At 53.2% G+C, this 27,670-nt stretch overlaps 3 protein-coding genes and 1 non-coding gene across 5 annotated transcripts; 2 read left to right on the forward strand and 2 right to left on the reverse strand.

Moving 5' to 3' along the window:
• Positions 1 to 1,146: 1,146 nt before the first annotated feature.
• Psmb3 (proteasome 20S subunit beta 3) lies at positions 1,147 to 9,813 on the reverse strand. The gene is made up of 6 exons (XM_075990883.1): positions 9,705 to 9,813; positions 9,257 to 9,441; positions 6,121 to 6,228; positions 2,715 to 2,892; positions 2,162 to 2,256; positions 1,147 to 1,264 (listed from the first exon to the last, which is right to left on the reverse strand). Exons 1-6 carry the CDS (start codon positions 9,705 to 9,707, stop codon positions 1,216 to 1,218), a joined length of 618 nt encoding a protein of 205 aa, XP_075846998.1. The 5' UTR covers positions 9,708 to 9,813; the 3' UTR covers positions 1,147 to 1,215.
• An 869-nt stretch (positions 9,814 to 10,682) lies between these two features.
• On the forward strand, positions 10,683 to 10,756 carry Trnan-guu (transfer RNA asparagine (anticodon GUU)). Its single transcript has one exon. It is a non-coding gene; the product is annotated as a tRNA-Asn (tRNA).
• Positions 10,757 to 13,694: 2,938 nt separating this feature from the next.
• Positions 13,695 to 24,478, forward strand: Pcgf2 (polycomb group ring finger 2). 2 transcript variants are annotated; one of them, XM_075990885.1, is made up of 10 exons: positions 13,695 to 13,894; positions 19,454 to 19,607; positions 20,080 to 20,176; positions 20,354 to 20,409; positions 20,491 to 20,541; positions 20,773 to 20,881; positions 20,995 to 21,049; positions 21,129 to 21,224; positions 22,240 to 22,320; positions 22,913 to 24,478. In XM_075990885.1, the coding sequence occupies exons 2-10, from the start codon at positions 19,496 to 19,498 to the stop codon at positions 23,282 to 23,284; spliced, it is 1,029 nt and encodes a 342-aa protein (XP_075847000.1). In that variant the 5' UTR covers positions 13,695 to 13,894; positions 19,454 to 19,495; the 3' UTR covers positions 23,285 to 24,478. The 2 variants fall into 2 exon arrangements, with proteins under 2 accessions (XP_075847000.1, XP_075847001.1); XM_075990886.1 differs by lacking the exon at positions 13,695 to 13,894 and adding an exon at positions 14,204 to 14,226 and having other exon boundaries at positions 22,913 to 23,429.
• Positions 24,479 to 24,639: 161 nt separating this feature from the next.
• On the reverse strand, positions 24,640 to 27,348 carry Cisd3 (CDGSH iron sulfur domain 3). The gene is made up of 3 exons (XM_075990887.1): positions 27,083 to 27,348; positions 26,676 to 26,795; positions 24,640 to 25,019 (listed from the first exon to the last, which is right to left on the reverse strand). Exons 1-3 carry the CDS (start codon positions 27,194 to 27,196, stop codon positions 24,840 to 24,842), a joined length of 414 nt encoding a protein of 137 aa, XP_075847002.1. The 5' UTR covers positions 27,197 to 27,348; the 3' UTR covers positions 24,640 to 24,839.
• Positions 27,349 to 27,670: the final 322 nt, after the last annotated feature.

Below are 27,670 nucleotides of genomic sequence, written 5' to 3' on the forward strand. Positions count from 1 at the left end.
TGGTCTGGTCCCAGCTCTGGGTGGGACACTCTGAGATGCAATGGTCAGGTCACAGCCCTGGGTGGGATGCCGACAGATAAGCACCATGTACCACCCCTTCCCTCACTTCAGCTATGGACAGTGGCTAGGAGCCGTATCTCCCAACTGGCTGTGGCCTTGACTGCAGCATCCCTGTGTGCCTCCAACTTTCCATCTGCATGTGTGTACCTTATAGTTCTTGGGCTGGGGGTGTTTCTCAGTGATACAGTGCTTGCCTAGCATGTGCAAGGTTCTTGGTTCCATTCCCAGTGCGTGCATGTGTGCACGTGCATGCACACACACACACACACACACACACACACACAGTTTAGTAGCTCTCAATGTGGATCTGGACCAGCCATTATCAGTGGCACCTGAGATTCAGAAACAAAACTCTTAGCTCATCCCAGATCTTCTGATTCAAAAAAGTTAAAAAAAAAAAAAGGGCAGCCAGATCCCACCATGGTTGTGTGTAGGGAAGGCAGACACAAGGCTGTGGTTAGTGGTAGACTACTTCCCAATATTGAAGGCCTTGGGCTCGATTCCCCCGCCCAAGCACTGCAAACAATTATTTTAAACAGGAGTGAGTTTGAATGGGCCTCCAGACAATACAGAAGCTGCCCGGGAGCCATGCAAACATCCACTTACTGGGGCACTGAATCTGCTGCAGGCTTCAAGATAAGCTACTGTGAGCCAGATGGTGCTCCAAGTATTCGGTCAATGAAATCGTGAAGGAGGAGACCACGCCCCACCATCCCAGGTGATGAACTGAAGACGAAGATAAAAGTTGACCTCGATTGTTCATGGGTCCTTGGCCAGATTCCACTGTTGCACTGAGTAATGGAAGACTGCCAACAGAGCTTCATGAAGGAGGTCTAGGTTTGGGGGTCAAACAGAACACCAGTTCATAATCTTGCAACACCACTTAGCAAGTGGATTTGGACACTTGTGTGAGTGACCAGGCCAGCACAGCGCAGGCGTCAGCTGGTGACTAGGAAGGAGACCCATGTGTGCCAACGAACCAAGGCAAGTTCAGAGAAAACGGCTGGGGTGTAGCTTGCTAGCAGAACGTGTGCCCAGCATGGCCAAGGGCCTGGGTTCAATTTCTGGCACCAAACAAAGACAAGCAGGAGTGAAAGAAATGCAATTTTATTAAAAAGAAAAATAACAAAAGGAAACCAGGACCAGGGCGCAGGGTTAGTCCATCCGGGCCTTCAGTGTCCTGGTGGTGATCTTGTCCTTTTCGCTGCCAAGGGAGAGAAATCACACATGCAAATGAGATCTACTGTTCTCCCCACCCGCCTCCCCTCAGTCCTCAGCTGTAACACGGGCAAGGCTGCCTGGCACCTGCTGCCCTCAGGCCGTTACGAAGGCAGCATGGGCAGGGCAGGTGAGTTTTTCTCCAGACATGGTTTGGGCTGCACCGAGACACCCTCTAAAGGAGCAGCGCCCCTGGGCCTACAGAACACCCGTGCCTCACTGCAGTGGGCACAGGAACTCAATTCTACTTTTCATGGTAAAGACACTATTCCATTCTGTCAGGTTCCTGGTGAGAGCCTCAGACAAATGGAGAGAGCTTCTCGGGTCTGGCTAGGGACTGGGATGTGGGACGGGAACCATGCGCACAGCTCTGGGCTGCAGACAGGAGGGCGTGTGGAGGAAGCAGAGCTGCAGGCACCCAAGTGGCAGGAAGGCACTGCCCGTGGTCATCCCTGATATTGTGGGGACACTATTAGGGAAGGAAAGAAATGCCCACTGTGAGGAGACTCAGGGTCCCAGAGTGCCATCCGACAGGGGCCTGGAGGGTCTAAGCAGCACCTAGCTGCCTACTCTAGCAGAGCGCTCGCCGCTGCTGCTCTGGGCCGACTGTTGGCTCATTCCTTCCTTCTCTGTCCCCTTCTTATTTTGAGAAATGGATTAACTTTTTAGCTCAGGCTAATCTTGAATTCAAAATCCTCCTGCCTCAGCCTCCCCAGTGCCGAGAATAGGTATGTCCCCCACCTTGCCCCTCTCACCACGCTCTGCCTCCAGAGGCACCCCGCTAGCCTGACACTGCTGAGGGCTCACAGGGAAGTGGTGTGCTGGTGGGGAAGGAGGAGCTCAAGCGTGAGAAGGTTCTAGACTCCTCCCAGCTCATACTCACATGATGTGGACAATGACGCCCATGCCTGAGACAGCATCCCGGTCCACGGCGTTCAGCATGGCTTGGGAAATGGTCTCAAACAGGTGTTCTGGATCCTGCCAACAGAGCAGGGCTTTCAGACTGGGGCATGTCCCTTCCCAGCCCTCTTAGTTTTGAAACCCCAGCTGCCCTGCTCTAGTCCCTGCCGTGCGTGGTGTGAGGGCTGGGTCCTTGGATATGGGAACTTCTCAGCTCCTTCCTCGGGACGAAACAGGATGAAGGAACACTTCAAGCCTGAAAGCATGATCTTGGGCAAGTGTCATAATTACATCCTCTGACAGAGCCTCAGTTCCTCCACTGTAAAATGAAGAATAGCTCTGCTTGGTTCAGGGTGGGTCAACAGAGGCAACGCTCCTCCCGGCCAGCCAGCCTAGGTGGAACTTCTGGAGACCCTCAAACGGGGCAGCAGCTTGCTCGTTTGCCACACCCTCATCTCCACTTCCTGCTGCACAAACACATCTGTCTATGAGGCCATGGGTTCAGGGGCCAGCCCTGCCAGGGGGTGCTAACTCACCATGTTGGGCTCCCAGAGAGACTCGCACATCCCATACATCTGTTCAGAGCAGGTACCACTGACCACAAAGTCGTCAGTTACCATGGGGCAGCCAATGAGGTCTAGAGAGCAAATGAAGGGCTTAAAGGTCTTCGGGTCCAACCCGGCAATGACAGGCTCTGTGTAGTAGGGACCAAACCTGTGGCCAGGGTGAGAGAGAGTCCAAAGGTCAGGGTTACTGGCTTTCACACTCGTCTGTTCAGACCAGGGAGGCTATCGAGAAACTGAAAGTGGCTGGATGTGGTGGCACGCATCTCATCCTGGTATCCAAGAGGCAGGAGGACTGAGCTGGACAACCCACACTACAGACAAAACCCTCTGGGATCTGAATGGCAAGTTCAAGCTAAGCATGGTGACACACACCTTTGATACCAACATTTGGAGGCAAGTGCATCTCTGATTTTGAGGTCAGCCTGGTCTACATAGTGATTTAGAGTTCAGCCAGGGCTATACAGAAACACCGTCTCAAAAAGTAAACAGACAAAAGACAAAAAAAAAAAAAAGGTTGAATACTGAATGGCCAGTCCCAGTACAAACTACCTGTGTATCTCCTTGGTTTGTAGCACTTTTTTTTTTTGGTTTGTTTGTTTTTGTTGTTTGAGATAGTACTTCTGTGTGTTCTAGAACTCACTCTGTAGACCAGGCTGGCCTCAAACACACAGATATCCACCTGCCTCTGTGCTGTAGGATAATGCTCTTGTACACTGTAAAGATTTGTCACTCGTATTAGTTTAATAAAATGCTGATTGGTCAGAAGCCAGGCAGGAAGTATAGGTGGGGCAACCAGACTATAGGAATAATTCTTGGAAGGGGGGGGGGTCACTAGCCAGATGCAAGATAAGAATGCCTTAATGAGAAAAGGTGCCAAGCCACGTGGCTAAACATAGACAAAAATTATGGGTTAATTTAAATTGTAAGAGCTAGATAATCATAAGCCTAAGCTAACAGGCCAAACAGTTTATAATTAGTAAGCCTCTGTGTCTTTCTTTGGGACTTAACGGCTGCTGGAGTGGGCAGGACAGAAACTTCTGTCTACACCTCTGCCTCCTCCCAAGTGCTGCCTGATGGTTTGTGGCACTTTTTTTTTCTTTCAAGACAACAGTTTCTCTGTATAGCCTTAGCCGGCTTGGCACACACCTTTAATCCCAGCACATCCGGAAGATGGAGGCAGGCGAATCTCTGTGAGTTCAAGGCCAGCCTGGTCTACAAGAGCTAGTTCCAGAACAACCAGGGCTGTTACACAGAGAAACCCTGTCTCAAAAAAAACAAAACAAGCAGGGCGGTGGTGGCGCACGGCTTTAATCCCAGCACTCGGGAGGCAGAGGCAGGCGGATCTCTGTGAGTTCAAGACCAGCCTGGTCTACAGAGCTAGTTCCAGGACAGGCTCCAAAGCCACAGAGAAACCCTGTCTCGAAAAAACAAAACAAAACAAACAAATAAAGGCGTGTACCACCACTGCCTGGCTTGTAGCTCTTAATAAAATTGAGTGTGTGTATGTGAGGGTGAGTGTATGTATATATAAGTGGAGGTCGGGGCAACTTGCATAAGTTAGTTTTCCTTCCACCCATGTGGTCCTGGGGATTAAACTCGGCTAGCAGTATTTCTGAGGACATGGGAATCAGTAATAGCAAATTCCAAGACAGCCAAGAACAGCTATACAGAGTAGAACACCTGCCTAGTCTGTTAGTCTGTGCAAGGCCTAGGTTCTATCCATGCACTGACTAGGAAAAAAGCAACAACACAAGTTTGAGGGGCTGGACAGATGGCTCAGTGGTTAAGAGCGCTGGCTGCTCTTCTAGAGGACCTGAGTTCAATTCCCAGCACCCACATGATGGCTCACAACCGTCTATACTGGGATCTGATGTCCTCTTCATGCAGATAGAGCACTCAATATGTAAAATAAATGAATAAACCTTAAAAAAAAAAAAAAGGATGCTTCCCTGCCCCAGACGGGCTTGTGGAGCCGAAGCCAGGCAGCCTCCAACTTTATATGTATCTGATTTGAACTCTTGATCCTCCTTCTTCCAACTACCCACGCTGTGATGGCAGGTGTATGTCACCAGGTCAAACAGGATAATTTGATGCTCTTAACCGATATGCGGCCTCTCCAGCCCTGCCCTCATTTTCGGTTTTGTGAAGAACCTTTCTATAAACCTTAAAGCACTTCAAAACAAAAGGCTGAGGAGAAAAGAAAATGAGAACAACAAACCACACTTCAGGGCTGGAGAGATGGCTCAGTGGTTAAGAGCATTGCCTGCTCTTCCAAAGGTCCTGAGTTCAATTCCCAACAACCACATGGTGGCTCACAACCATCTGTAATGAGGTCTGGTGCCCTCTTCTGGTCTGCAGACATACACACAGACAGAATATTGTACACTAAATAAATAAATGTTTAAAAATGTGGGAAATCCAAATTAAAAAAAAAAACACTTCGATTTGTATCCTAGATGGGAGGAAAAGATACCCATGGGGTCTCCCTTGAGCTCCACCCTAGTTTCTGTGTGTAATTTTACTAATAAAACTAACACACTGGGGCTGGAGAGACAGCTCAGGGGTTAAGAGTACTTGCTGCTGGGGGCTGGAAAGATGGCTCAGCAGTTAAGGGCATGGACTGATCTTCCAGAGGACACGGGTTCCATTTCCAGCACCTACATGGCAGCTCACAACTGTCTGTAACTCCAGTTCCAGGGGACCATGACACTCTCACCCAGACATAGATGGAGGCAAAACACCAATGCACATAAAATAAAAATAAACAAATCATTAAGAGAGAGAGAGAGAGAGAGAGAGAGAGAGAGAGAGAGAGAGAGAGAGAGAGAGAGCGCACTTGTTGCTCTTGCAGAGGACCTGGATCTGCTTCCCAGCAACCACATGACACCAGTTACAGGACAACAGGGTGCACATCCATGCACATAAAAACAAAAAGCAAACCTAGGTCAAATAATGTTGCAAAACTCCCAGCAAGTTCATGGGTTATCTGGATTCCCTGCTGCAAGATCCAAGCAAGTTCATAAGCTACCTCATTCCCTGCTTTTGAGGTCACTCCTTCTGTTCCTATTTGATTGTCAGACAGACCCAGAGAACTCAGAAGTATCAGAGACTGCTGCCCTTCGGAATGGGAAGACAGGTCATATGAGCCAGAAAGCCTCGGGGCCAGCCTGGTGTATGTGAGATCCAGGCCAGCCATGGCTAGAGTGAGTCTGTCTCAGACAGGAAGGATGGGGGAGAGGGAGAAGGAGAGAAAGGTGAGAAATGCAGGAAAGAGGGAGGCCAGGGAGAAACTGTCCTCACAGCCCCGCCCATTACTCCGCCTCACTAAGTCTCTGCATCTCCACACTCCCCCACTGCCGGCCTTGCCCCCACTCACCGTTTCTCATACAAGAGGTTGGCCACCATGCTCATGAGGGTGTAGGGCTTGATCTGCCGACCTTCCTTCAGCTCATACAGGTTCAGCCGGAACTTGAGGCGCTGAGCACTGGGGTAAAAGTAGGGAGTGAGTCATTGCTAAAAGGCCTTCAGCTTGCAGGGCCATGAGTAGCACAGGAGACATCCCATTTCTGTCCCGACCAAGGAAGAATGGAGCCGGTGCATACAAAGGACGACCCCCAGGCCTCCTCAGAGTTCCAGCATGGTCCCCACATAGAACACACCAAAGGTGGAATTAAAATAGAAAGACAAATCAGGGCTGGAGAGAAGGTTTTTAGTGGTTAAGAGCACTTGTTTTTGAGGCCAGCCTGGTCTACGAGAGCTAGTTCCAGGACAGGCTCCAAAGCTACAGAGAAACCCTGTCTCAAAAAGCAAACAAACAAACAAACAAACAAACAAACAAAAAACCCAAAAAACAAACAAAAAAACCACTTGTTTTTGTGAAGGACCTAGGTTCGATTCCCAGCACCCACATGGAGGCTCACCACACCCTCAGGCACCAAGCAAGCATGTGGTGCACAGACACACATGCAGGCAAAACACTCATGAATAAAATTTTTAAAAATTAAAAAAGTTGCCGGGCGGTGGTGGCGCAAGCCTTTAATCCCAGCACTCGGGAGGCAGAGGCAGGCGGATCTCTGTGAGTTCAAGGCCAGCCTGGTCTAGAAGAGCTAGTTCCAGGACAGGAACCAAAAAGCTAGAGAGAAACCCTGTCTCGAAAAATCAAAAAAATTAAAAAAAAATAAAATAAAATAAAAAAGTTGGGGCTTGGCAGTGATAGCGCACGCCTTTAATCCCAGCACTTGGGAGGCAAAGGCAGGTGGATCTCTGTGAGTTCGAGGCCAGCCTGGTCTACAGATTGAGTTCCAGGACAGCCAAGGCTACACAAAGAAACCTTGTCTCAAAAAAAAAAAAGTTGGGGCTGGAGTGATGGTTCAGCACTAAGAGCAGTGACTGCTCTTCTGGGGGGATAGGGTTCGATTCCTAGCACCCACATGGCACCGACACCCACACACAAGCATACATGCAAGCAAAACACCAATGCACATAAAATAAGAATAATTATTAAAAAAAAAATAGGGGCTGGAGAGACGGCTCAGAGGTTAAGAGCACGGACTGCTCTTCCGGAGGTCCTGAGTTCAATTCCCAGCAACCACATGGTGGCTCACAACCTTCTGTACTGAGATCTGGTGCCCTCTTCTGGCTTGCAGGCATACATGGAGGCTGAACACCTTTCCCTATAACATGTGACAGCCTAACTACTGGATCTCAGTCTCCACCTGCTCACAAGAGGAACTGTCTTGGAAGTGTCACTTGACAACAGACCTGCTGCGCACTAGACTGGATTCCTTATATGAAATGGCCTTGTTTCCGATCACTTTTTAATATGGAACAGTACCGGGGGTTTTCAAACACCCTGGGCTCCGATGTGCTGAGACAGTGTAAATGCCATGAGAATGGTCCTTCTAGCCCAGCGTCTGGGAACACCGACAAGAAAAACCCTGAGCATATTTAGTACAGATGCAATCTTTTCCTCTGGCTCTGTAGCCCAGGCTAACCTGGAACTCACTAGGTATTCCAGCTAACCTTGAGGTAGGTGTCATTCTCCCTCCTCAGGCTCGCTAATGCGGGATTATACACAGGAACCACCAAGATCATCTTTTTTCCTTTAGCAAATGCTAGAGATTAAACCCGGGGCCTTATGCTTGCTAAACATACATTCTCCCATCAAATTATAGCCCCATTCCAGCAGAATATTTTCATTCAAATTAGACCGATATGATGCAGAACCTTTAGACACAGAAGGTGGGCTGCATTACATTTAAAAGGCCCTGGAGGGGGCGGGGAGAAGGGGCTGCCTGGCTCAGTGGGTAAGAGCACTGGCTGTTCTTCCAGAGAACCCAGGTTCAATTCCCAGCATCTACACAGGAGCTAACAGCCTTCTGCAAGTCCAGTTCTGGGGAATCCAACAACCTCTTCTGGCCTCTGGGGGCCGACATGCAGATGGTGCACAGGCGTACATGTGGCAAAACACCCATACACATAAAATAAGTCTAATAATAATAATAATAATAATAATAATAATAATGACACGGGGGCTTAGGCATGAGGATGTAGCTCCACACCACATCACATGTTTAAGCATTTAAATCCTGGTCTCAGCTTCTTTGGCCTCACAACAGTCACTGAGGCCAATCAGTGACAGTCTGCAGGGTACCATCCCTGAAGACAGTGAGTTGGTCAACAGGCAAAACCACCTAATACCAAGCCTGCCTAGTCCAGTTCCTAAAACCCACTTGGTACCCTGACCTCCAAACACACATGGCACCTGAGCTGGAGATACGGCTCAGTAGTTAAGAGCACTGACTACTCTTCCAGAAGAACTGACTTCTATTCCCAGCATCCACATAGCAGCTCACACAACCACTGGCGGGGAGGGCAGCTGTCCAATGCCCTCTTTTGGCCTCTACAGGTACTGCATACATGTGGTGCACAGACATATATAGGCAAAACACCCATACACATGAAATAAAAATAATAATAAATATATTTTATTTTTCAAAGTCCCATCCTTGCTTTCCTCCATCGCCAACCACAGCAATCAAAATCTGCACGCTCGGGCCACCACAAACCACGACCTTTTGGCTTCCCCTTTTAGACTCTTCCACTTAACCACTGTCAGCTAGGTAAGAGGGCAGTTAACACCTACCAGCTTATCAGGATTAGTTACTGCTCTGCCACCTAGTGCTTTAGGGAGTGCGCAAAGCCTTTCGCTTCAGAGAGACTAGCACTGGGGTCCTGGCTGGCATTCATTAATGTACATCTTGAACAAAAGGCTCTCTGAGACTCTCAAGTTCTTCATCTGCAGAATGAAACAGCTAGCGAGTAGTATTAAGACCATGATTAGAGGACTCCCTGAAAAGGTGCTGCCCAGTGTCCAGCACAGAGTAAGGCTGGAAAACGTAGGTTGGGACGCACCTCCGTATCGCTAGAGTGTCCAGCTGCGGTGGTATTTGGCAGATGGCTCACATCAGAATGCTCAACGAAGGGTGAAGGCGGGGCCCTGGAACACTTACACTGTCTGGACGTCGGTGGCCAGCCCGGCCAAGCCTATGTACAGCCTGTCACCCATGGGAAAGATCTTCTGGAAGTCTGTGGTCACCATCTGGGCCTGGATCCCGAAACGCCTGTCCGCGGCGATGGCCACACAGTTCTTCCCCTTCATGGCCATGACGGCCCCTCCGTTATAGGACATAATAGACTGGAGACAGACAAATCAAGAGGCTCAGTTCATGGAGCTAAGTGTTGCCATAACCTTAAGCCCAGTCTCCGGAGGTCCCTGGACGCCTGGAGCTCCGGCACTAAGATGGGCCCGGTGGGGCACCCAGGAACCGCACTCATTCGCACGGTCCTGCTATGCTCATTCTACCGACGACCAGGCCCTCTCCGTCCCGGATGCAAGCCTTTCCCGACCACGCTTTCCATTCCCTTCCCAGTCTCCTTCCCTTCACTCCCCAATCTCACCATGATTGCGCTTTAGTAAGACTCCGATTGCCACTGCGATTCTTGTAAACCGGCTCTGGCTTTCTCTGGGCCAACGCTCTCGCCGAGCCTCCCCATTGGCTGGTGGGCCGACTCTGCCTGACAACTCCGGTTTTCTATTGGATAAGCATCCCGTCAGTCACAAATACGCATAGTTTGGTTGAGACACCAAAACGGAGGTATGGAAAGCGGAAAGTGAAAAGTCACTGTGAGTGCGGAAGAGCCTGCGGTCCGGGGCATGTCGGGATCTTGGCGGACCTGGACTCCCGCTCCCACCCCCGCCATCCCGGAGGGGGGCGGAGCTGGCAGCACGTGGGATGGGTACGCGGCCTTGTAGAGCTTGGGTTGTGTACTCAAGAGGGTATCCCTGGGTTTGCTGTGGCGCTGTAGGAGATGGGCATTTTGCTCTTGCTAGCTGACTTCGTGTATTCATTCACAAATCCCTACAGCTCTTGTGTACCCGGGCACTTCGCGGAGCTGCGAATACCCACTGGCGCCGAGTTTACTGAGGGCGCTCATTCATTGCAGAATGGGAAGAGGACCGAGGTTTCGTGCTGCGAGGGTTCAACAGCAGAGGAGGGGTTGTTTCGTCGTTGGTGGATCTTTTTTGGGGGGTGGGGGCGCTACATGTTTTTCAGCTTCTGGAGTCCCTCACCCCCATCCCTACAGATCTCTTCACTTTACAAAGGAACGTTCCGTGTCCTTCCACATCTAAGTCACTAACCGATGATAATAGCCTGGGCCGACCGCACCGGGGTAACCCAGGTGGGACGTGCGTGTCCTTCGCCTTCTCCTCCCGAGCCCAACACCCCTGGTTCTCAGGCCACGACTCCCTGTTCTTCGGGATCTCAGTTCTTTCGCTAGAAAAGCTACAGTGACTGCTTGCGCTATTGCTGCTCTTGCGCCATATCGCGGTCGCTCCTATTGACTCGGCTCTCTGCCTCACCAACAACTGTCACCGTCTCTGTGGCGCAATCGGTTAGCGCGTTCGGCTGTTAACCGAAAGGTTGGTGGTTCGAGCCCACCCAGGGACGGCTGAGTTTTTTGAGTGTAACTTTTATCTTTTAAATCGCAAATGCTCAAACGCCAAATTCTGTTGCGAGAGTCATTGTATGTCGAAATCCGTTGTGGTCAATGACAGGATTCCCTACTAGCGTCTCGCCACTGCCACTCACACTCTTTCACCCAATCTTGACTACCGGAAAGCAAAACACAGGTTTCTGTCTCGCTGCCATGTTTCACAAAGCATTTTTCCTAGGATTCAGAATGAATTTGCTGTGGAGGTTGGACAGCTTTCCATTGTCTGTGTTAGTGGCGATATAAACTTGAAATAGGACATCTGTTCCGAAAGAAAGAATCGGGAAAGAAACCTCGGGGACAAAGTGAGGGATAAAGGGGAAAGAAAGAATCTAGCGGTGATCTACAAAGAAAGGAATATGAGGAGGGGACCTAAGGGGACATAAGTAGTCGGGGAGTAGATAAGATTCCACCTAAAGAGGAAAAGAGACACCGAGCGAGAAGGACGAGGAAACAGATGCAGAGATGGACAAAGGGTATTGTTTGCAGGAGGGGGAGGTGTGAAGGATACAGAGGTAATGCCACACAGCAAAGCGGTGGCCATTGTCACCATTTTACAAGGGATCTCCTCCTTGCAGATCTCCTGTACACACTGGAAACAGTCCTTGTCTTGACGTCCCAGGTTCCTGCTCATTGGGACATATGTCTGATAGTGACCCTCCCCATGAGTAGCTATCGGCTAGAGGACCAATAGGATACAGACAGCATGGAGGGAAGTAAGGGTTCTTCATGCTTGCAGAGGTGCGCTGGCGGAGGTGGGCAGGAAGCCGCTGCTTTCCTTGAGGAGAACGTGCAGGGGACTCTCAATCGGTTGTCTGGACACTTGGCTCAAAGGAAGTCTCTTCTGCACTCACTCGTGTTTGCATACCCATATGCACAAGCCTAGAGGACACCTGGCGCTTCAAAAGGCGAAAGGAGAAGGGTCTTTTCAGGCAAGACCTCAGTGGTCCTGATCTATGTCAAAACCCAGCCTACCTACTCTGCCTAAAGCAATACTTGACAGTGGCACGTGCCAGGTGCTTTCTAGATGCCTACTAGAATTAAGACTGAAAAACTAGAGAACTTCGGATGTGGGAAGGGTTGTTCTCCTGATAAACCAGAGAAGCTGAACAATGTCCCAGCATCGATGATTTACTGGCGTTTTAGTGGGCAGTGGGTCTTCAGCATGCTCCCCCTCTCCAGCGGTTTACACGGAACTGGAATCTAACAGCTGTTTGAGGAGTAAGTGGATACCCATTTAATAAGCAAGGCAGCCAGGGGCAGCCAGACCTTCCCGGGTGCCGGTGTTTGATGGAACCGAGATTTCCAACGCCCCTTCAGGTTTCTCTTGTTCGGGAACTTCTAGTGAAAGAATGGCAGAGACGGGGTCCCTGTTGTGGTACCCTTCGTGCTGAGCACTTGTGTTTGTTATAGCAGAGTCCAAGATGCGGAGACCTACTGGTCCTGATGACAGTGGGCGTGTCTAATTCGAGCCCCCTTTCCACTCGAGCCTGTGCGCTCCTAGTACCCGATAAAGGAACCGAGAAGGTAGCAGGTGACCCATTCTCCCGGGGCCTCTCCCACTAGCCCTGGGATCACCCGGTCTAGATGGAAATTCCTACCACCCTTCCTCTGAACCCTCATTCAGCTAGCGCGGACTGAGGGCTGAAACTGGTGGGGTCACAAGGCTCCTGGTAAGCCAGCGTGCAAAAGCATGCAGTCCGGAGCCCCCCCCCCCAAACTTCGGGGCTGCTTCAGGCTTGGGACAAGGAGAGGAGGCGGGCGCTCCGAAGCTCAACGAAGATTCGTTCCCTACTCGAGCCAATCCACGGTGCTGGCGCTTAAAGGCATTTGAGGCCGGATAATAGAGCCCTTTGGAGGGAAAGTCAAGTGGCTACTCCCAATAAATCAGAAGGAACGAATAAGCGAAATCGAGCGACCTAATGAGGCCCAAGGTTCTCGTGGTAACGCAAAATCGATTCGCTTCCTCGGCGCCGTCTCTTCCAGCTCTCCTTCCTCTCCTGCCTGGGGCCAGGGCCGCTGGGGACCCGAGAGCAAGCGCTGGGTGGAGCCGAGAGTGACCGTCGGAGTCGGTTGGCACCGGCCGCCTTCGCGCTCGCTGGCTCCCCCACGGCGGCGAGGGAGGCGCACCGGCGACGAAAAGGCGCGCATCCTCTCTCGACTCCTCGCTTCCTACTGCGCCCGGGCCTCTCGAATTCGGCTAGTTATTGTGTCTCTGGCCCAGCGCCCGAGTTCGTGTCTCGGGCTGCTCTCCCCGCCCCGGATTGCGTTCCATTCTTCTCCGCCCGAGCACGCCGAGCGCGCCAGCCTCGGCCACAGCCAAGCCCCCCGGCCACCGTGCGCTCCCTGCGAGGTGCGGAGTCTCCGCCGTTTCGGGGGAGGGGGGAATGGACACGCTCCGGGTCTCTCTCTCACACACACATACACACTTAGGAATCTCAAGGGATTGTCAGCTGGAGTGAGTAAACCTCGCTCGGACGCGTGGCCGCCGGGGCCCTGTCCTCCGCCCAAACGCCCTTCGGTGGCGGCAAGGCAACGGGTACTGCAAAACACATTTCCGCCCAGTCTGCATCTCACCATTTTCCAAGCTCCCCAGCTAGAGTAGGGATCGCAGGGTCGGTGGGAGAGGGGGTGACACACTTATTTTAGGAGGAGGAGGTAACAACAGGATCTTCCCTCCGGGTTCAAGGGATCTGTTTGAATAAAAGGGGGTCTCGGGTTTGGGGGAAGCCCAGAGCACCGAGAACACGGTGAAGAACAGCTAAGCTAGCCTCTCCCCTCCTCTTTCCCTCTCTGCAAACATCCTGAAGGAATGAGGTCACGTGGGTGAGTAGTGGGCGGGACCTACTCTTGTCTGGAGGAAAAAAGCCATTTTGTCGCCCCCCCTCCACGGCCCCTCCCCTCCTCTCTCGTCCCCTCCCCTCCCCTCCCCACTCTCCCTCCCACCCCAAGCTGCTCTTACAAACTCCTTTCTTACCATAGGTTTCTCCCCTCCCGCCGACCAAGCGAGAGACAGGGCTGTGGCCCCCCTCCCCTCCCTTCCCTCCCTCCCTCCCATCCCCCCCTCCCCGAGACCCACTGGACCCCGAAGCCAGGTAAGCGGACGCCGACTCGCGCCTGCCTCCTTGCTACCTCGTCAGCGTTTGGGGCTGGCGACTCGGGCCGGTCCACCTTTCCCCGCAGACCCCAGTGGGAGCCGGGAGCCCCGGCCTGGCCTGCCGATCGCGTCCCCTTCCCGCCCCGTCAGCCGCTGTCCAAGCTCGCCCCGTCCGCCTTTCTTTCTCCCGTTCCCGGTCTCGCTCTCTCTTTTTTTCCCTTTCCTCCCTTCCAAGATGGCCGAAGTGGATTCCCCCTCTTAACGATTTGGCGTCTCCCTCGACCACCTCCTCTTTGTGCAGCAGCCCCCTGCTAAGACCCTGCTCGCGAGGTATCGAGGGGGAGGGTCCGGGCGGCCACGAGGGCTTTGGGGACACTCGCTAGGGTGGGTCTCACCCCCACCCCAGTGTCTCCACCAGCCGGAACAGAGTGGCTCTGGCAGATCAGCCCCCTCCGAGTCGGGCAAGGGTCGCCTCTAGCGTGGGCAGTGAGCGTGGTAGACGCGCGAGGATTTGAGGCCCGGAGAAAGGGCACTTGGCCTTCTGGTGGCTGCGAGGCCGGGGGAGGGCGCCCTAACTGCTGGGGTCTGGATCTTGGGCACCTCCCCCAGAGGTCCCTTTCCCCAGTCCTGGTGCGAGGCGCCCCGCCCCCTCCCTGAACCACCTCGCCAGAGCTTTTCCCCTACATCCCTCCTGGGGCCCCACCAAAGTTTGGCTCTAGGGAAAGGAGGGAGTGGCCACTCGGTCACTGGGGTGCCTGATCCTTTGACCTGAGCTCCGGGGGAAACGGGTGGAGCGGGTAGAATGGGAACGAGGAGAGATTTAGCACGCTCTCTCCCTTTGACCAGTAGTGGCCAAGGGGTCTCATGAGCTGCTCCTTTTTCCATGGAGTGGCGGGAGCAAATGGAAGCGGCTACTCTTTCTTCCCTGAGCCCTGGCGTAAATAGCTCTGAAAGCTGGGGAACCCTGGGCCTGCAGACACCCTGCACCCTTCTTGTCTCCTAGGGGCTTCTAGTCAATCCCCCGCCCCACTCCCAAGGTCTACCTAAAATTGCTGTGCTTGGCTTGAGTGAGGAGGGTATGTATGTGTGAATATTAAATGTTTAAGTATATACAGGTGTTACCTCGAGTTTTCCCTGCGTCTTTGTCTATCCTGGTCCCCAGCCTTGCGCCCGCCATCCCCCCCATGCTGCCTCAGTCTCTCTTGGCTCCCTCTCACTGAGGGAGGGGTTTCTCTTAGCCAGCTCACACGGTCCTGGGCCTCCCACTCTGGACTTCTTGCAGTTGTAGCGTTCCTGAAACTCATGACCCCCCCCCACACACACACACCCCTATCCCTGCTCCAAGATGTTATTACTGTAATCGGAGGCGCATAAAGCCAGCTCTGTTGCAGCGTTTTGGTGGAAAGGTTTTCCCAGGGGCTCCCCTGGTTTAAGGTTGGGGCTTGTGCACTTAGAACCTGTGTTTGGAATGCGGTAGGAAACAGACTCCACGATCCAGTCTGGCTGTCGCCTGTTTCTGTTCAAGTTAAACTATTGGGAGGTGAGCAGAGAGGAGGGAAATGACTCCCTGAGATCTTGGTTGATGGAGCTGTTGCCATGGGAACAGAGAGAGCCTGAAGTGGAAGAGGTTACATATTGTATAGGTCAGATGTCAACCGTAGGCCTCCAGCCTCTGGCCTCAGAGCAGAGTTGGGGGTCGAACTGTCTTTGTTGCTGGAAGGCTTAAATTATAATTTACCCCGAGAAGACCAGGGGTTCATAGAAGGTTAATGTTGGTGGCTCCGGTTTCAGGCGGCATGCGATGGGGTAGATGGGAATGGTTTCTACATCTGTGGAGTGGGAGTCTGACTCCTGTCTATCTGCGCATGTGGTGGTGTGTGTCTGGCCAAGTGTCTGTGTGCCTTGTGTGTGACTGCCCTTATCTGGTTCTGGGTGCTGTGGACGGAAGACAAAGGGGGTGTGTCTGGCTCTGGATACCTACGCGTCTTGCAGTTGTCCTGCGTATATTCTTTGGGGTTTGGGGGGTTTTTGTGTGTTTTTTTTTACTATTATTATTTTCCTTTATTTTTTCTTTTAAATTGTCTTCAGGAGCTGAGTGGTGGGGAAAGGAGGCTTCCAGCCTTTTTCCAGTGTCAAAGGGCAGGAAAAGACGAGAGGGTGTGCTGGTCCGTACATGAACACAGGACTTCTGCTTAGTTGGGACTATGAAGCTGGAAGAGGAACCAACACTAGGAATTCATGTCTACACACTATACTCTGGCTTACTCTGTCCCCCCCCCCATGGTGCCTCAGTTTCCCCCATACTGTGGGAGTGGTGTAGGCATTAACTTTTGCCTCCCTTTCAGCAGACCCAGTGTATGGGGCTTCCTGCCCACTAAGTAACTAAGTAACTACCCTCCACCCTTCTACCACTGGCTCAGCTTGTCAGCAGAGTAAGCAGCACCCTCTGGGTACCAACGTAGAGCATCACAACAGGAGGCTTTGTTCCCCCCCCCCTCTTTAGATGTGTGACCTTGGACAAGTCACGTCTGTAAAATGAGAAGACTGCGTAACAGGCTTTCAAAGATCACTACCACCTCTGCTAGTCTGGTGCTAGGATGTGACCTTGAATGACCTCTCACAGCCTGGGGCTTGTTTTGCTCCACCGGTGAGGCTGGGGCTGGGGCTGGTGTCCCTGGGACCTCTATCTGCCTTGACAGAGGCCAACACCTAACTACAGGGGAGAAGGAAGTCTGGTTCCCTGGAGAGATGGGAGGTGTCTGTCAGCAGGGGCTGGGAGCGTGGGGGAGAGACACACTTGAGCTCTAATGGCAATGAACTGTGAGCTAGGTGCTGACCAAGCCCCTTTTCTGCCTGGGGCCCCTAGGAGCCAAGAGCTAGGGCCAAAGAGAACTGGAGACCAAGATTTCAGATAAAGCCACGCATGCACGGTGTGTGTGTGTGGGGGGGGGGGGTTTAAACAGATGTAGTTGGGGCTGGCCTCTTCAGCTTCATGGAGACCAGTTGCAAATGACCTCCGTCCCGTTTCTGCTTCTTGGGACCTCTGCCTTTCCCTTTTCCTTCCACGAGCCCTTTGTCCTTTTCCTCTGTCCCCTCCAGGCTGTCCCTTCCATAGCCTGGGGAGGAAGGAATACAGGTCCTGATAATGGGCAGGGAAATGGGGAGGGGGTGCTCTGGGAACTCAGACCTCCTGTTTACAGACACTCTTGGCACCTGCTGACAGGGCCCTGCAGGTAACCATGGCAATCAGGTGAGGAGCCAATCAGTGCCTCTTGTGGCTTTCTGAGGCCCCTAGGGATGGGGATGGGGAACAGGGAGGCTCTCTGCTCCCAGGGGACACAAGGAGCTTTTCTCCTTCCCTTACTACCCTGAGCCCAAAATGGGACCCGGGGGCTGCTCTTGTGTGAAACCTCAAAAAGATGAACTGAGTGGGGTTTGTGTGGCTTCTCTATCTGCAAACAAAGTGAGCGTGTGCCTGAAGTGGCTGAGGCATTGTGAAGAGCGTGTGTGTGTGTGTGTGTGTGTGTGTGTGTGTGTGGTGCACGTGTCGGGGAGACCTTACCGTAGCAACCGAGATTCCCTGGCTGGATCCTACTCTGATAGTTTACATCTCTGTGTGCCTCTGGACGCAGACACACATACACAAGGCAAGCAGTCACATGAAGTACCTTTGGAAGCCCAGACAGCACGTACACACGGTGGCTATTACCCATGCTCAAAGAGACAGCCACTTGGAGTTTCTTCTATCCTCTGGATGGTTGTAATAATATTTGGGCTTCTTGCCAGGGACTATGTTACCATGGAAACAACTAAACAGTAGAGTAGCCAACAGCCTCTTTGAAATTGTGAAGGGGGACCCATGCAGGGAGGACCAGCTAGGGCCACCTATAGGGGCAAAAACTTTGCAGGCCAGGGGTGGCTGCCTCAGCGCCTCTGGCTGGCTTGTTCCCCTCTTTCTTTTCTGCAGCTTGGTGTCTGTCCCAAGTGTGGCCTTTGTGTCTACCCATCTATCCCAGTCTCTGGCCAGGTGCCCTGGGGCCTTACTGGCTGTTTGGGTCCAGGCCAGGCTCATCCTGGGGTCTCTATAGAAACTGCTGGTCCTGGCTGTGAATTTCTTGTCCTAGAAAAGCCAGTGTGGTGGCTTTAGAAATCTTTCTGGAAAAGAGAGAAGGATGTATGTTGTAAAGGAGTCGCTGGGGCTTAGCCAGCCTCTCAAGCCCGGCTCCTAGACTTTTGCTGTGGGAGAGAAGGAAAGAGCCAGCTTTGAAATGACCTTGGCCTGTTAGGGCCTGGCCAGGTGCACTGGAGAGCTGGGGACAGAGAATGCTCGCTGCCCAGTTTTGGCAGGTGTCTAGGAGAGCCTGTGGTTTGTTGGTGGATAGGTTGTGAACGGGTGGGAGAAGTTAGGATGTGGTGGGATCCCAGCAGCACAAGAAGCAATTCTGTGTGTTCGTGAAAGTAGGTTCCTGGACCACGCACACACTGGAGAGCACTCAGTGTGCTACTGGGAGACGGATACTATGGGGGGGGAGGTTCTCACACAGGGCAGTAAAGGTCTTCTTACCAGGCTCTTGGACTACCTGTAGAGTCCAGTGCCAGGCTGGGCCTGCAGCTCCTTCAGAACTTGAGACATAATGAAAACCAGCTTCAGGGTTTCCAGCCAGAAGGCCAGGCCAGCACATGGTAGCCTTGCAAGAAGCTGTATGTGTCCAGGGACATTAGAGGAGGGAGTGTGATGGGCCTGTGTCCTAATGTCCCTCAAGGCTTCCCCATGACAAATCTCTCATTGCTGGGGCAGCGATTCATTTTGGTCTGTGAACGGAGTTGTCTGGACAATTTCTCATAGCTGTTAGTACTTGGTAAATATTTGACCACCTGAACAGATATGGTTGGAATCAGAATATTGTTAAATTTTTTTTATTACATTTAGTGCATGTGTGTGTGCACGCACGTATGCGCACGTGTGCGTGCGTATGTGTATATATTTGCAAGTAGCCAAAGGATAACTTGCAGCCCTTGTTTTTTTCTCTCCTTCCACCGTGTGGGTCACTAGGCTTGGCTGCAATCACCTTTACCTAGTGAGCCCTCTCACAGGCCCATGGCTTATTTGCAGGGCTGGTGGTTGAGACAGGGTTTCTCTGTATAGCTTTGGGAACCTGCCCTCGAACTCGCTCCACCTGTCTGCCTCCCAAGTGCTGGGATTAAAGGTGTGCACCGCCACCGCCCGCCGGTTCCCAGGGAGATCTTTCATTTTCCCGCCCTCCCACATCTATCGTCAAGAGTTGGTTAGTGTTTCTTACGGTCTGGCTTCAGTCTTTCCTACTGCTTCTGAGATGGTCCACAACCTGTTTCTCAAAGTTATAGACACTTCCCGAGCCCCCAACACCCAGTGAACACTCAGAGGGAGGCCCAGAAACAGCCAGCCTCAAACACGTGCCTGGTTCCACATCTGAGACAGAGAAAATGGGGGGCAGAGGGGCGTGGGCTCAGGAAAGCTATATTGACGGAAGCAGTGCGGGGAAGTGGCTGGGTTTCTGATCTCATTTCTGTTTCCCAGGGTGACACTTCCCAAGTCTCCTCAGTCCTGACCCCTGGCATCATGCATCGAACCACACGGATTAAAATCACGGAGCTGAACCCTCACCTCATGTGTGCCCTCTGTGGGGGCTATTTCATCGACGCCACCACCATTGTGGAGTGCTTGCATTCCTGTGAGTTCAGTGCTGGGGTGCTCAGCGTGGGGACGCTGCCTGGGAGAGCAGACCCTGGGTCACCGAGAAACTGCCAAGAAGGGACAACGTGGGGGTAGTCCTGGACCCAGGGACAGTGTTAGGAACCTCCCCTTTCTCTGATAGCTCTGCCTGAAGTTTGACCCCTGAAGGCTCGGGGGTCACTCACTTGTACTGTCAGATTGGTCACAAGAGATCCAGGACCCGTGGGATGTCTTAGCAGGGTTGGCTAAGAGGAGCCGAAGGCTTGGTACACTGTGTATGTTAGGCAGGACAAGGACACCCTCCTGTTTCACACAGAGACATTGGGCCTAAGGGTAGACAAGGCGCAAAAAGCCAGATGTGTGAGCACACTGCCATGTTGGGTCTGGGAGCCGTCCTGAGCTCCTGGTCCTGGTGGGAAGGCCTGGGCAGAAAGGGGTTCTGATTGTCCTCTCTCTGTCCACACCCCAAGTCTGCAAAACCTGCATCGTGCGCTACTTGGAGACCAACAAATATTGCCCCATGTGTGACGTCCAGGTTCATAAAACCCGACCACTCCTGAGCATCAGGTGGGCTTGTGTCCCCTTACCCTGCCTCCCAGTGATTTCCAGCTTGACCTAGGCTAAGAAATGCCCGACTAAGAACCCGCATGCCTGGGTGCTGGGTTTAAAGGGGTACAATGCTGAGCCCAGGCTGGAGGGATGAAGGTCCCGCAGCTGCCAACGTTCATGTACGTTCCTTCCCAGGTCGGACAAAACCCTCCAGGACATTGTCTACAAGTTGGTGCCTGGGCTTTTTAAAGGTACCCCGAGCCCCTGTGCTGTCCTGCTCACCTCCCCCATTTCCCAGTTGTTGCCTGCTCATGCCCGCCTCCTTCCTCTAGATGAGATGAAACGGCGTCGGGACTTTTATGCGGCATACCCCCTGACGGAGGGTGAGTGTGCCCACTCTCAAGCAGGTTCTGGTTCCTGAGAGCCTAGAGCTGCCCCAGCTGTGAGGGTTGAGGGTACCAGCTGTGGCCCGTCCATCTCCACCAGACCTCCCTGCTAGAGAACGTTGTCCAGAGCGGGAAGGGCTCAGCTCTGAGCCACCCACTCCCATTCCCTAGGTCCTCAGTCCCTTGCTCTATCTTTGACCAACCCCTCTGAGCTGTCTCCCTCTACAGTCCCTAATGGCTCCAACGAGGACCGCGGCGAGGTCCTAGAGCAGGAGAAGGGGGCTCTGGGCGATGATGAGATTGTCAGTCTTTCCATTGAGTTCTACGAAGGAGTCAGGCAAGTTCAACCTAAGCCCTTTTTTCACCCTGGCCCGTCCTCCAAGACCCCGTCAGACCTGTGCATTTGACCCAGCAAGTGCACGATCTTTTGCTCCCTTCTGTCTCCTCCAGGGACCGAGAAGAGAAGAAGAGCCTTGTGGAGAACGGGGATGGGGACAAGGAGAAGGTGAGTGTTGGGGCCTTCTCAGGCGTGAGCTGCGAGTGCCATGGGGATAGACCTTCTCACAGGGACCTCTTCCCCACAGACAGGGGTGCGCTTCCTGCGATGCCCAGCAGCCATGACTGTCATGCACCTCGCAAAGTTTCTCCGCAACAAAATGGACGTACCCAGCAAGTACAAGGTGAATGCCTGCACCGTCTCAGACATCGGGGGTCCATCAGTGTGTCTGGTTGGTGGGCATCCATCCATCACATGGTTATATAGCTGGACCTGCAGGAACGGGTAGGCTAGCCCAATTGTTTAAGGATAAGATCGTCTGTAATTGTTGTAGCTGGTGTGCAAAAAGCCCAAGACCAGGGAAGTGTGCATCCAAAAAAAATGTCGGGCCTTCAAGAGGGTCAGGGAGACCGGAGAAATGGCTCAGTGGTTAAGAGCACTGGCTGCTCTTCCAGAGGACCTGGGTACAATTCCCAGCACTGACGTGGCAGCTCACAACTGTCTGTAACTCTAGTTGCAGGGGATCTGACACCTTCACACCAGTGCACATAAAAGAAATAAGTTAAATAAACTAAAAAAAAAAGTGGGGGGCGCTAGAGAGATGGCTCAGAGGCTTCCAGAGGTCCCGAGTTCAATTCCCAGCAACAACATGGTGGCTCACAACCATCTGTAATGAGATCTGGTGCTCTCTTCTGGCCTGGAATCATACATGCAGACAGAACACTGTGTACATAATAAATAAATAAGTCTTAAAAAAAAAAACACGAGGATCAGGGAGCTCTTGGATACAGTAACACAGGCTCCCTTGTAGGTCTGAGTCAGCTGACCCTGCTTCTTTGACACGCTGAGATGCTGCTCCTGCGAAGGCTTCACTTAGCCCACCCCTGCAGCAGGGAGTCAGTAGACGCTGTTGCTTTCACCCGTTAGGGCAGATGCAGGGGGGGGGGAGCATCACAGGCAAGGACCTCAGTCAAGGGGGTCCCTTTGGCTTTGCTGGCTCTCTAGGAGACCTAGAGCGAAGCTTCCCCCTCCCCACCAGCAGGTTGAGGGACAGTCTGGAAGGGAAGTCACATGCACAGTAAGGAGGGGCCTCCTGCAAGCCACCTTTTGGTTTGCTCACGTCCAACCCCCTGGGACTCCCACCCTGGCTGCCAGGGGTGCAGCTGCCAGGCCTCATGGTGGCATTTTTTCCCCTCCAGGTGGAGATCCTCTATGAAGATGAGCCCCTGAAGGAATATTACACCCTCATGGACATTGCTTATATCTACCCCTGGCGGAGGGTGAGCCTGTGACCAGGTGGTACAGTTGGGGGCAGTACCAGGGAGGAGGTCCTACTGGGCCTGGCACTGGTCAGTGGCCACAGTGACATGAGACACCCTCTTATGTCAGGCAGTTCATCCCTTGTCTCTGGAGCCAGGCCTGGCCCTGGGGGCTCATCATACCAGGTCAGCGCTGGGCCATTTCCTTTTTTGCTTGAGATAGGTTCTCTCCTTGGCTAGCCTCAAACTTGGTATGAGGTCCAGTCCTCTTGCTTCATCCCCCACCCCACACCCCACCCCGGGTGCTGAGTACCACACCTGTTGCTGATGCCCTCCGCTGGCTCTTACCACCCAGACTTGGGGTCAGCAGTAAAGGTGGCCACTGTGGCATATGATGGCCTTACACCCCTGCCTCCATCTCTTACACTCCTTCTTCACTGGGTCTGCTCTCATCTGACTCTCCACTCTGCAGGCCCCTCTCCTCTTCAAAGTTCAGACCTTCCCCTCTGCTCCTGGTTGGGTCCTGATTTGGATGCAGGGATGGGTGGCCCCTGGTTGTTCTTTCTGCTGACATTTTCTTTTCTTATTGCTGGCCTCTTCCTTTTCACCACAGAATGGGCCTCTCCCCCTCAAGTACCGTGTCCAGCCAGCCTGCAAGCGGCTCACCCTGCCCACAGTGCCCACTCCCTCAGAGGGCACCAACACCAGCGGGGCATCAGAGTGTGAGTCTGTCAGCGACAAGGCTCCCAGCCCTGCCACCCTTCCGGCCACCTCCTCCTCCTTGCCCAGCCCTGCGACCCCATCCCATGGCTCTCCCAGCTCCCACGGCCCCCCAGCCACCCACCCTACCTCCCCCACTCCACCTTCGACCGCCTGTGGGACCACAGCTGCTACCAACGGGGGCACTTCGAACTGCCTGCAAACGCCATCCTCCACCAGCAGGGGGCGCAAGATGACTGTTAACGGAGCTCCTTGCCCCCCTTAACTTGAGGAAAGGGACCCTCTTCCCGCAGCAGCCACCTCTCCCCTTCCCTTCTACTTTTTCTGGTCCCCTTTTTCCACCTTTGACTTTCCTGGTTCCTCCCATCTTCAGAGTGGGAGGTGGGTTTTATAAATAAATCTATCTATATATATAAATATATATATGTACATAGGAAAAACCAAATATACATACTTATTTTCTATGGACCAACCAGATTAATTTAAATGCCACAGGAAACAAACTGTATGTGTGTGTATGTGTGTGAGTGTTTGTGTCTAGGGTGTCTTCTGTAGTTTGCTCTGCTCTTCTGGGGGGGGGTACCTGGTGGTCTTAGAGGCCACTGGAAGTATTAGAGCCCTCCCCTGTATTCGTTCCACTTCCCAGGGCAGAGGGCATTTTGGGTCTCCTAGCTGACGAGATAATGGGGTCCACCTCTAAGCCCCCCCATTGTTGAATGTCCAGAGAATTGCTAAGACAGTGCCTTTAAAAAGTGCGGTTTGTCCTCTGGCTGTGAGGATCAAGTGGCCATGGAGAAGGCATCTCCCTCACCTCCTTGGACAGTGGGACCCTTGTGCAAAGAATAGATGGTTCTATCTTTTTTATCCCCCGCCCCCCTTCTTTATTTTTTCTTTTTTCCTGTGTGTGGCCTTTGTGTCCATCATTTTTATCTTTATGGAGGAGAAGATTCAGGCTGTGGGGAGACCCCAGCCCTGCAAAGTCTACGTGTGACTTTCCTTCTGCCCTACCTTGACCCAGGAACCCCTACTAGCAAGACTGGAGGTAACACTTCACTGGGGGCCTAGAGTGAAGGGTTGGGGTGTGGAACCCCGGACAAGCACAGGCTTGAGTTCTGCCAAAGGCCAACAGCTTTCTAGTCCACTTCCCCTCCCCTAGCTGAGGCCAAGCGGGGACAGGACAGAGGCATTAGAAGCACAAGGAAATCAAGTGGAAGTTGACCCCACTCTACCTAGCGGACCACCTACTAGGGGCCGACCTTGCCTACCTGGTTTTCCTCAAGTGTACATAGATGGGGGGAAGATGGGGGGTGGAGACCAGGGTATTGGCTCGGGTATGTGAGGTCCTGAGCCCGTGGGGTCTCTTTGCACCATGTCCTGAGTCTGAGGTTCTGTGACTGTACCCACCTGTCCTGGGTCATTTGTATCTCTTGGTTTTGTAATAAATGCTGCATACTCTTGAGCCTGTGGTTCTTTGGGGCAGAGGGAGGAGGGAGGAGGTGCTCCCTAGCCCTACCGTGCTGACTGAGTAGATCTGAATGGTCCCCCTTTGGCCAGCTCTGTCTCCACAGATCATGCCCTTGCAAGAGGCTGTGGGAGGCCTCTTAGTGACCACAGGGACGCTCAGAGGGTGGTCTCACTGTTTAATGACAGCTTTGCCAGGGGACCCAGGAGGCCTGCTCTCAACTGTGTAACAGGAGAGACAGGGTTTTCAGGGGACAGTTGCTAACAGCAGCCACAGTCCTTGGAGCCCTTTCTCCATGCCTCAGCACTGTGGCCGTCACAGAGGGGAAGCTTGCAGCGGGCCAGGAGGCACGGACCCCTCAGAGTGGGGAGCCCACTTCTGCTTTCTGTACCTGCTCACTCTTATGGGTACCATCACAGTAAGGAGGACGCTGGGTGGCCTTGCAGGTACACAGGGCCACTGTGCGAGTCTCTTGGACTTTGAACTTGAGCGGAGAAAGGCCGGTGTGCTGGAAGAAGTGGGAGCCATCGCAGAAGGGCTGGTGGGAGAAAAAGAAGTCAGAGTGGGGCAGGAGGAGAGCTGACCACAATTATTGTTCCCAGCCCTGCAATGTCGGGGTCACAGGAAGGCTGACACGAGGAAATAATGGCCACCGTACGGTAGTATAAGTATTTCTCATTGTTCGTCTTTGGGAAAGCCAAAAATCCAAAACAATTCAGTTCGGAAGGGGAACTGGGCCTCAGGTAGAGGCAACGTTAACACAAACAAGGCTGGAGTTTTTTGTCGTTTGGCTTTTACGTGTTTCAAATTTGGTGTGTGTGCGCATGCGAGCACATGTTCGTGCCCACACACAGAAGTCATGGGGCGAATGTGGGAGTTGGTTTTATCCTTTCACCCTGCGGGCGCTGGGGATCCCACAAGTCAGCCAGGCGCTCTGACAAGTGCCTCGAACCGGAACCACCGAGCACCTTACCAGTTCCCCTCTTTTATTTCCAGATAAGTTCTCCTGCAGTCCAGGCCTACCTTGAACAGGCTCTGCTGCCTGAGGCTGACCCTTAACCCTTATCCTCCTGCCTTCACCTTCCAGGTGCTATGACTTCAGACGGGTGTCACACCCTGTTCATTCCACGTGGGGACAGACTCCAGGGACAAACATCTAACTGCGGGACTACATCCCACCCAGAGTTTTGTTTTATTTATTTTTTTAGTGGCTGAGTGACTCATGAAAGTGACATTCTTCTCAATGTCCCCCAGGATGAGAGAGCCCAGCAGGCCCAGGGCCTTTCCAGAGTTCAGAAAACAGCAAGGGGTGTCTGTGTCTGCCTGCCTGCCTGCCTGGAGTAGCATCAGTAATGCGTGCACCGTGTCCCTCCAAAGAGGATAATGAAGACAGGCCCAAAGGGGAGAGGCAGACCCACACCCTCCTAAAGGGCACAGAGTAGGTGTGTGCAGCCACCCCACCCACAGCCCTCTGGCTGGCATGCCCTTGAAAGTGCCCCACCCTCTGGAATATCTGTTCAAAGGCCACAACAAATGTGTGGCAAAGTAAGTCTTGGGATCTGGGCTTCTCACGCCAATCACAGGGCAGAGTTCTCCAGAAAGAGGGAGGCTCCCGCTCCAGCAGCAAAAGAAGTCCTATCTGAGGTAAAAAGAGGGCAGGCAGAGAGACCTGAGGAAGACGGCAGAACCTTCCCAGCAGTGAGGTCCAATGCCTGGTGTGTGGGCAGAGATGCTGCCCACGGGGAGGGAGAGGGAAAAACATTCAAGTCCTTGGTGCCCCGGAGCTGGCCCCAAAGTGCACACACAGGGAGGAGGGGCTGGAAGGAGAGGAGACTGAGCCAGTCACAGCACAGGCATCTTCCTGTCTCTGCTTCGAATGCTTCTCAGACACAAGGGATACACTATGAGCTGGTCTTTTGCTATCAACCCCCGCCTTGTATGGGGTATATACAGAAAGAAGGGAAATAGAGGGGCTGAAAGTTCCCATGCTGACCCCAAGCAAGAGAGAGAGAGCTGTGGAGACTCTGTGTGTGTGTGTGTGTGTGTGTGTGTGTGTGTGTGTGTGTGTGTGTGTGTCGCGTCTCCCATCCAAGCACTAATCAGGCCCACCCCTGCTTAGCTTCTGAGGTCAGGCTTGTTCAGGGTGGTATAGAACTGGGTCACAACCAAGTGAAAGGCAACTGGAATAACTCACTTGTTTCTTGCTTCGGCCACATACACACCACCTGTAGGTTTTTCCTGCAATAAGCTCCAACTTGATGGGTGTTTTCTGTGCCACCACGGGCTTGGCTGGTTCTTTGGGGAACCATCGGGCCTATGGCCAGGGAAGATAAGAGGCTCAGGGTCATCCCAAACCTTGGAAGTAGTGTAAGTTTGCATGATCCCAGCTACCTTCTTCTAACCCTGGGGCTTGGGTTATCATGTGGCTGACCTCCCCTCAGCCCAGAAGACTTGACTCCTTGTCTTCTGCCCTCTGGTCCACCAAACCTTCCCTAGAGCCGGCTGGAAGCAGGGGTGTCCCGGTCGCTGTCTTCGATGTAGCCCTGAGATCCCGGAAATTCATGGGACTTGTGTCCTGAGAGAAGGCGTTCTTGTACTCACCAGCCAAGAGGAGATTTCCCGCTTCTGGCACAGCTTCGACAAGGCCGGCAGACAGATGTGATTTGGAAACAGAAAAATAAAATCAGTGGAGAAGGGTGGACGCCGGAAGCCCATCTGGGGAGGAAAAGATCACGGGCTAAGGGGGCGTGGGAGCGACAAAAAGATTGGGAAAAGGGTCGCAGTAGAGGCAGGTCTTGGCATCCACTAGGAGAGTCCTCTGGAGAAAAGACTGCCCCGAGGGATCGCGCGGCCGGGAGGCGGAGCCTGGCCCTGGCCGGGGAGGCGGGGCTGAACGGCCGGGGTCACCAAAGAGGGGACGCTCACCGAGGCCCCGCGCATGACCACAGCGTGCAGGTTCGTCCCCACGCCGCCGCGCATGGGCGTTCTGCGCAACGCCGCGGCCTGTCCGGGTCGCCACCCTCTCCGCTCCTCCTCCCCCATCCCTCTCTCTCCCCTCCCGGAAGACGCCGCCCGGCCCCGCGCAGGAGGGGCAGGCAGTGCAGCCCTGGAGCCCGCAGGTGCCGCCCTGGCCCTGCGGAGTCGGAGGCAGTGCGTTTAGAAACACAGGCAGTGTGATCTATCACCCAG

This window comes from Microtus pennsylvanicus, chromosome 11 (genome assembly GCF_037038515.1).
Source record: "Microtus pennsylvanicus isolate mMicPen1 chromosome 11, mMicPen1.hap1, whole genome shotgun sequence".
In the NCBI taxonomy this organism is placed as follows: domain Eukaryota; kingdom Metazoa; phylum Chordata; class Mammalia; order Rodentia; family Cricetidae; genus Microtus; species Microtus pennsylvanicus.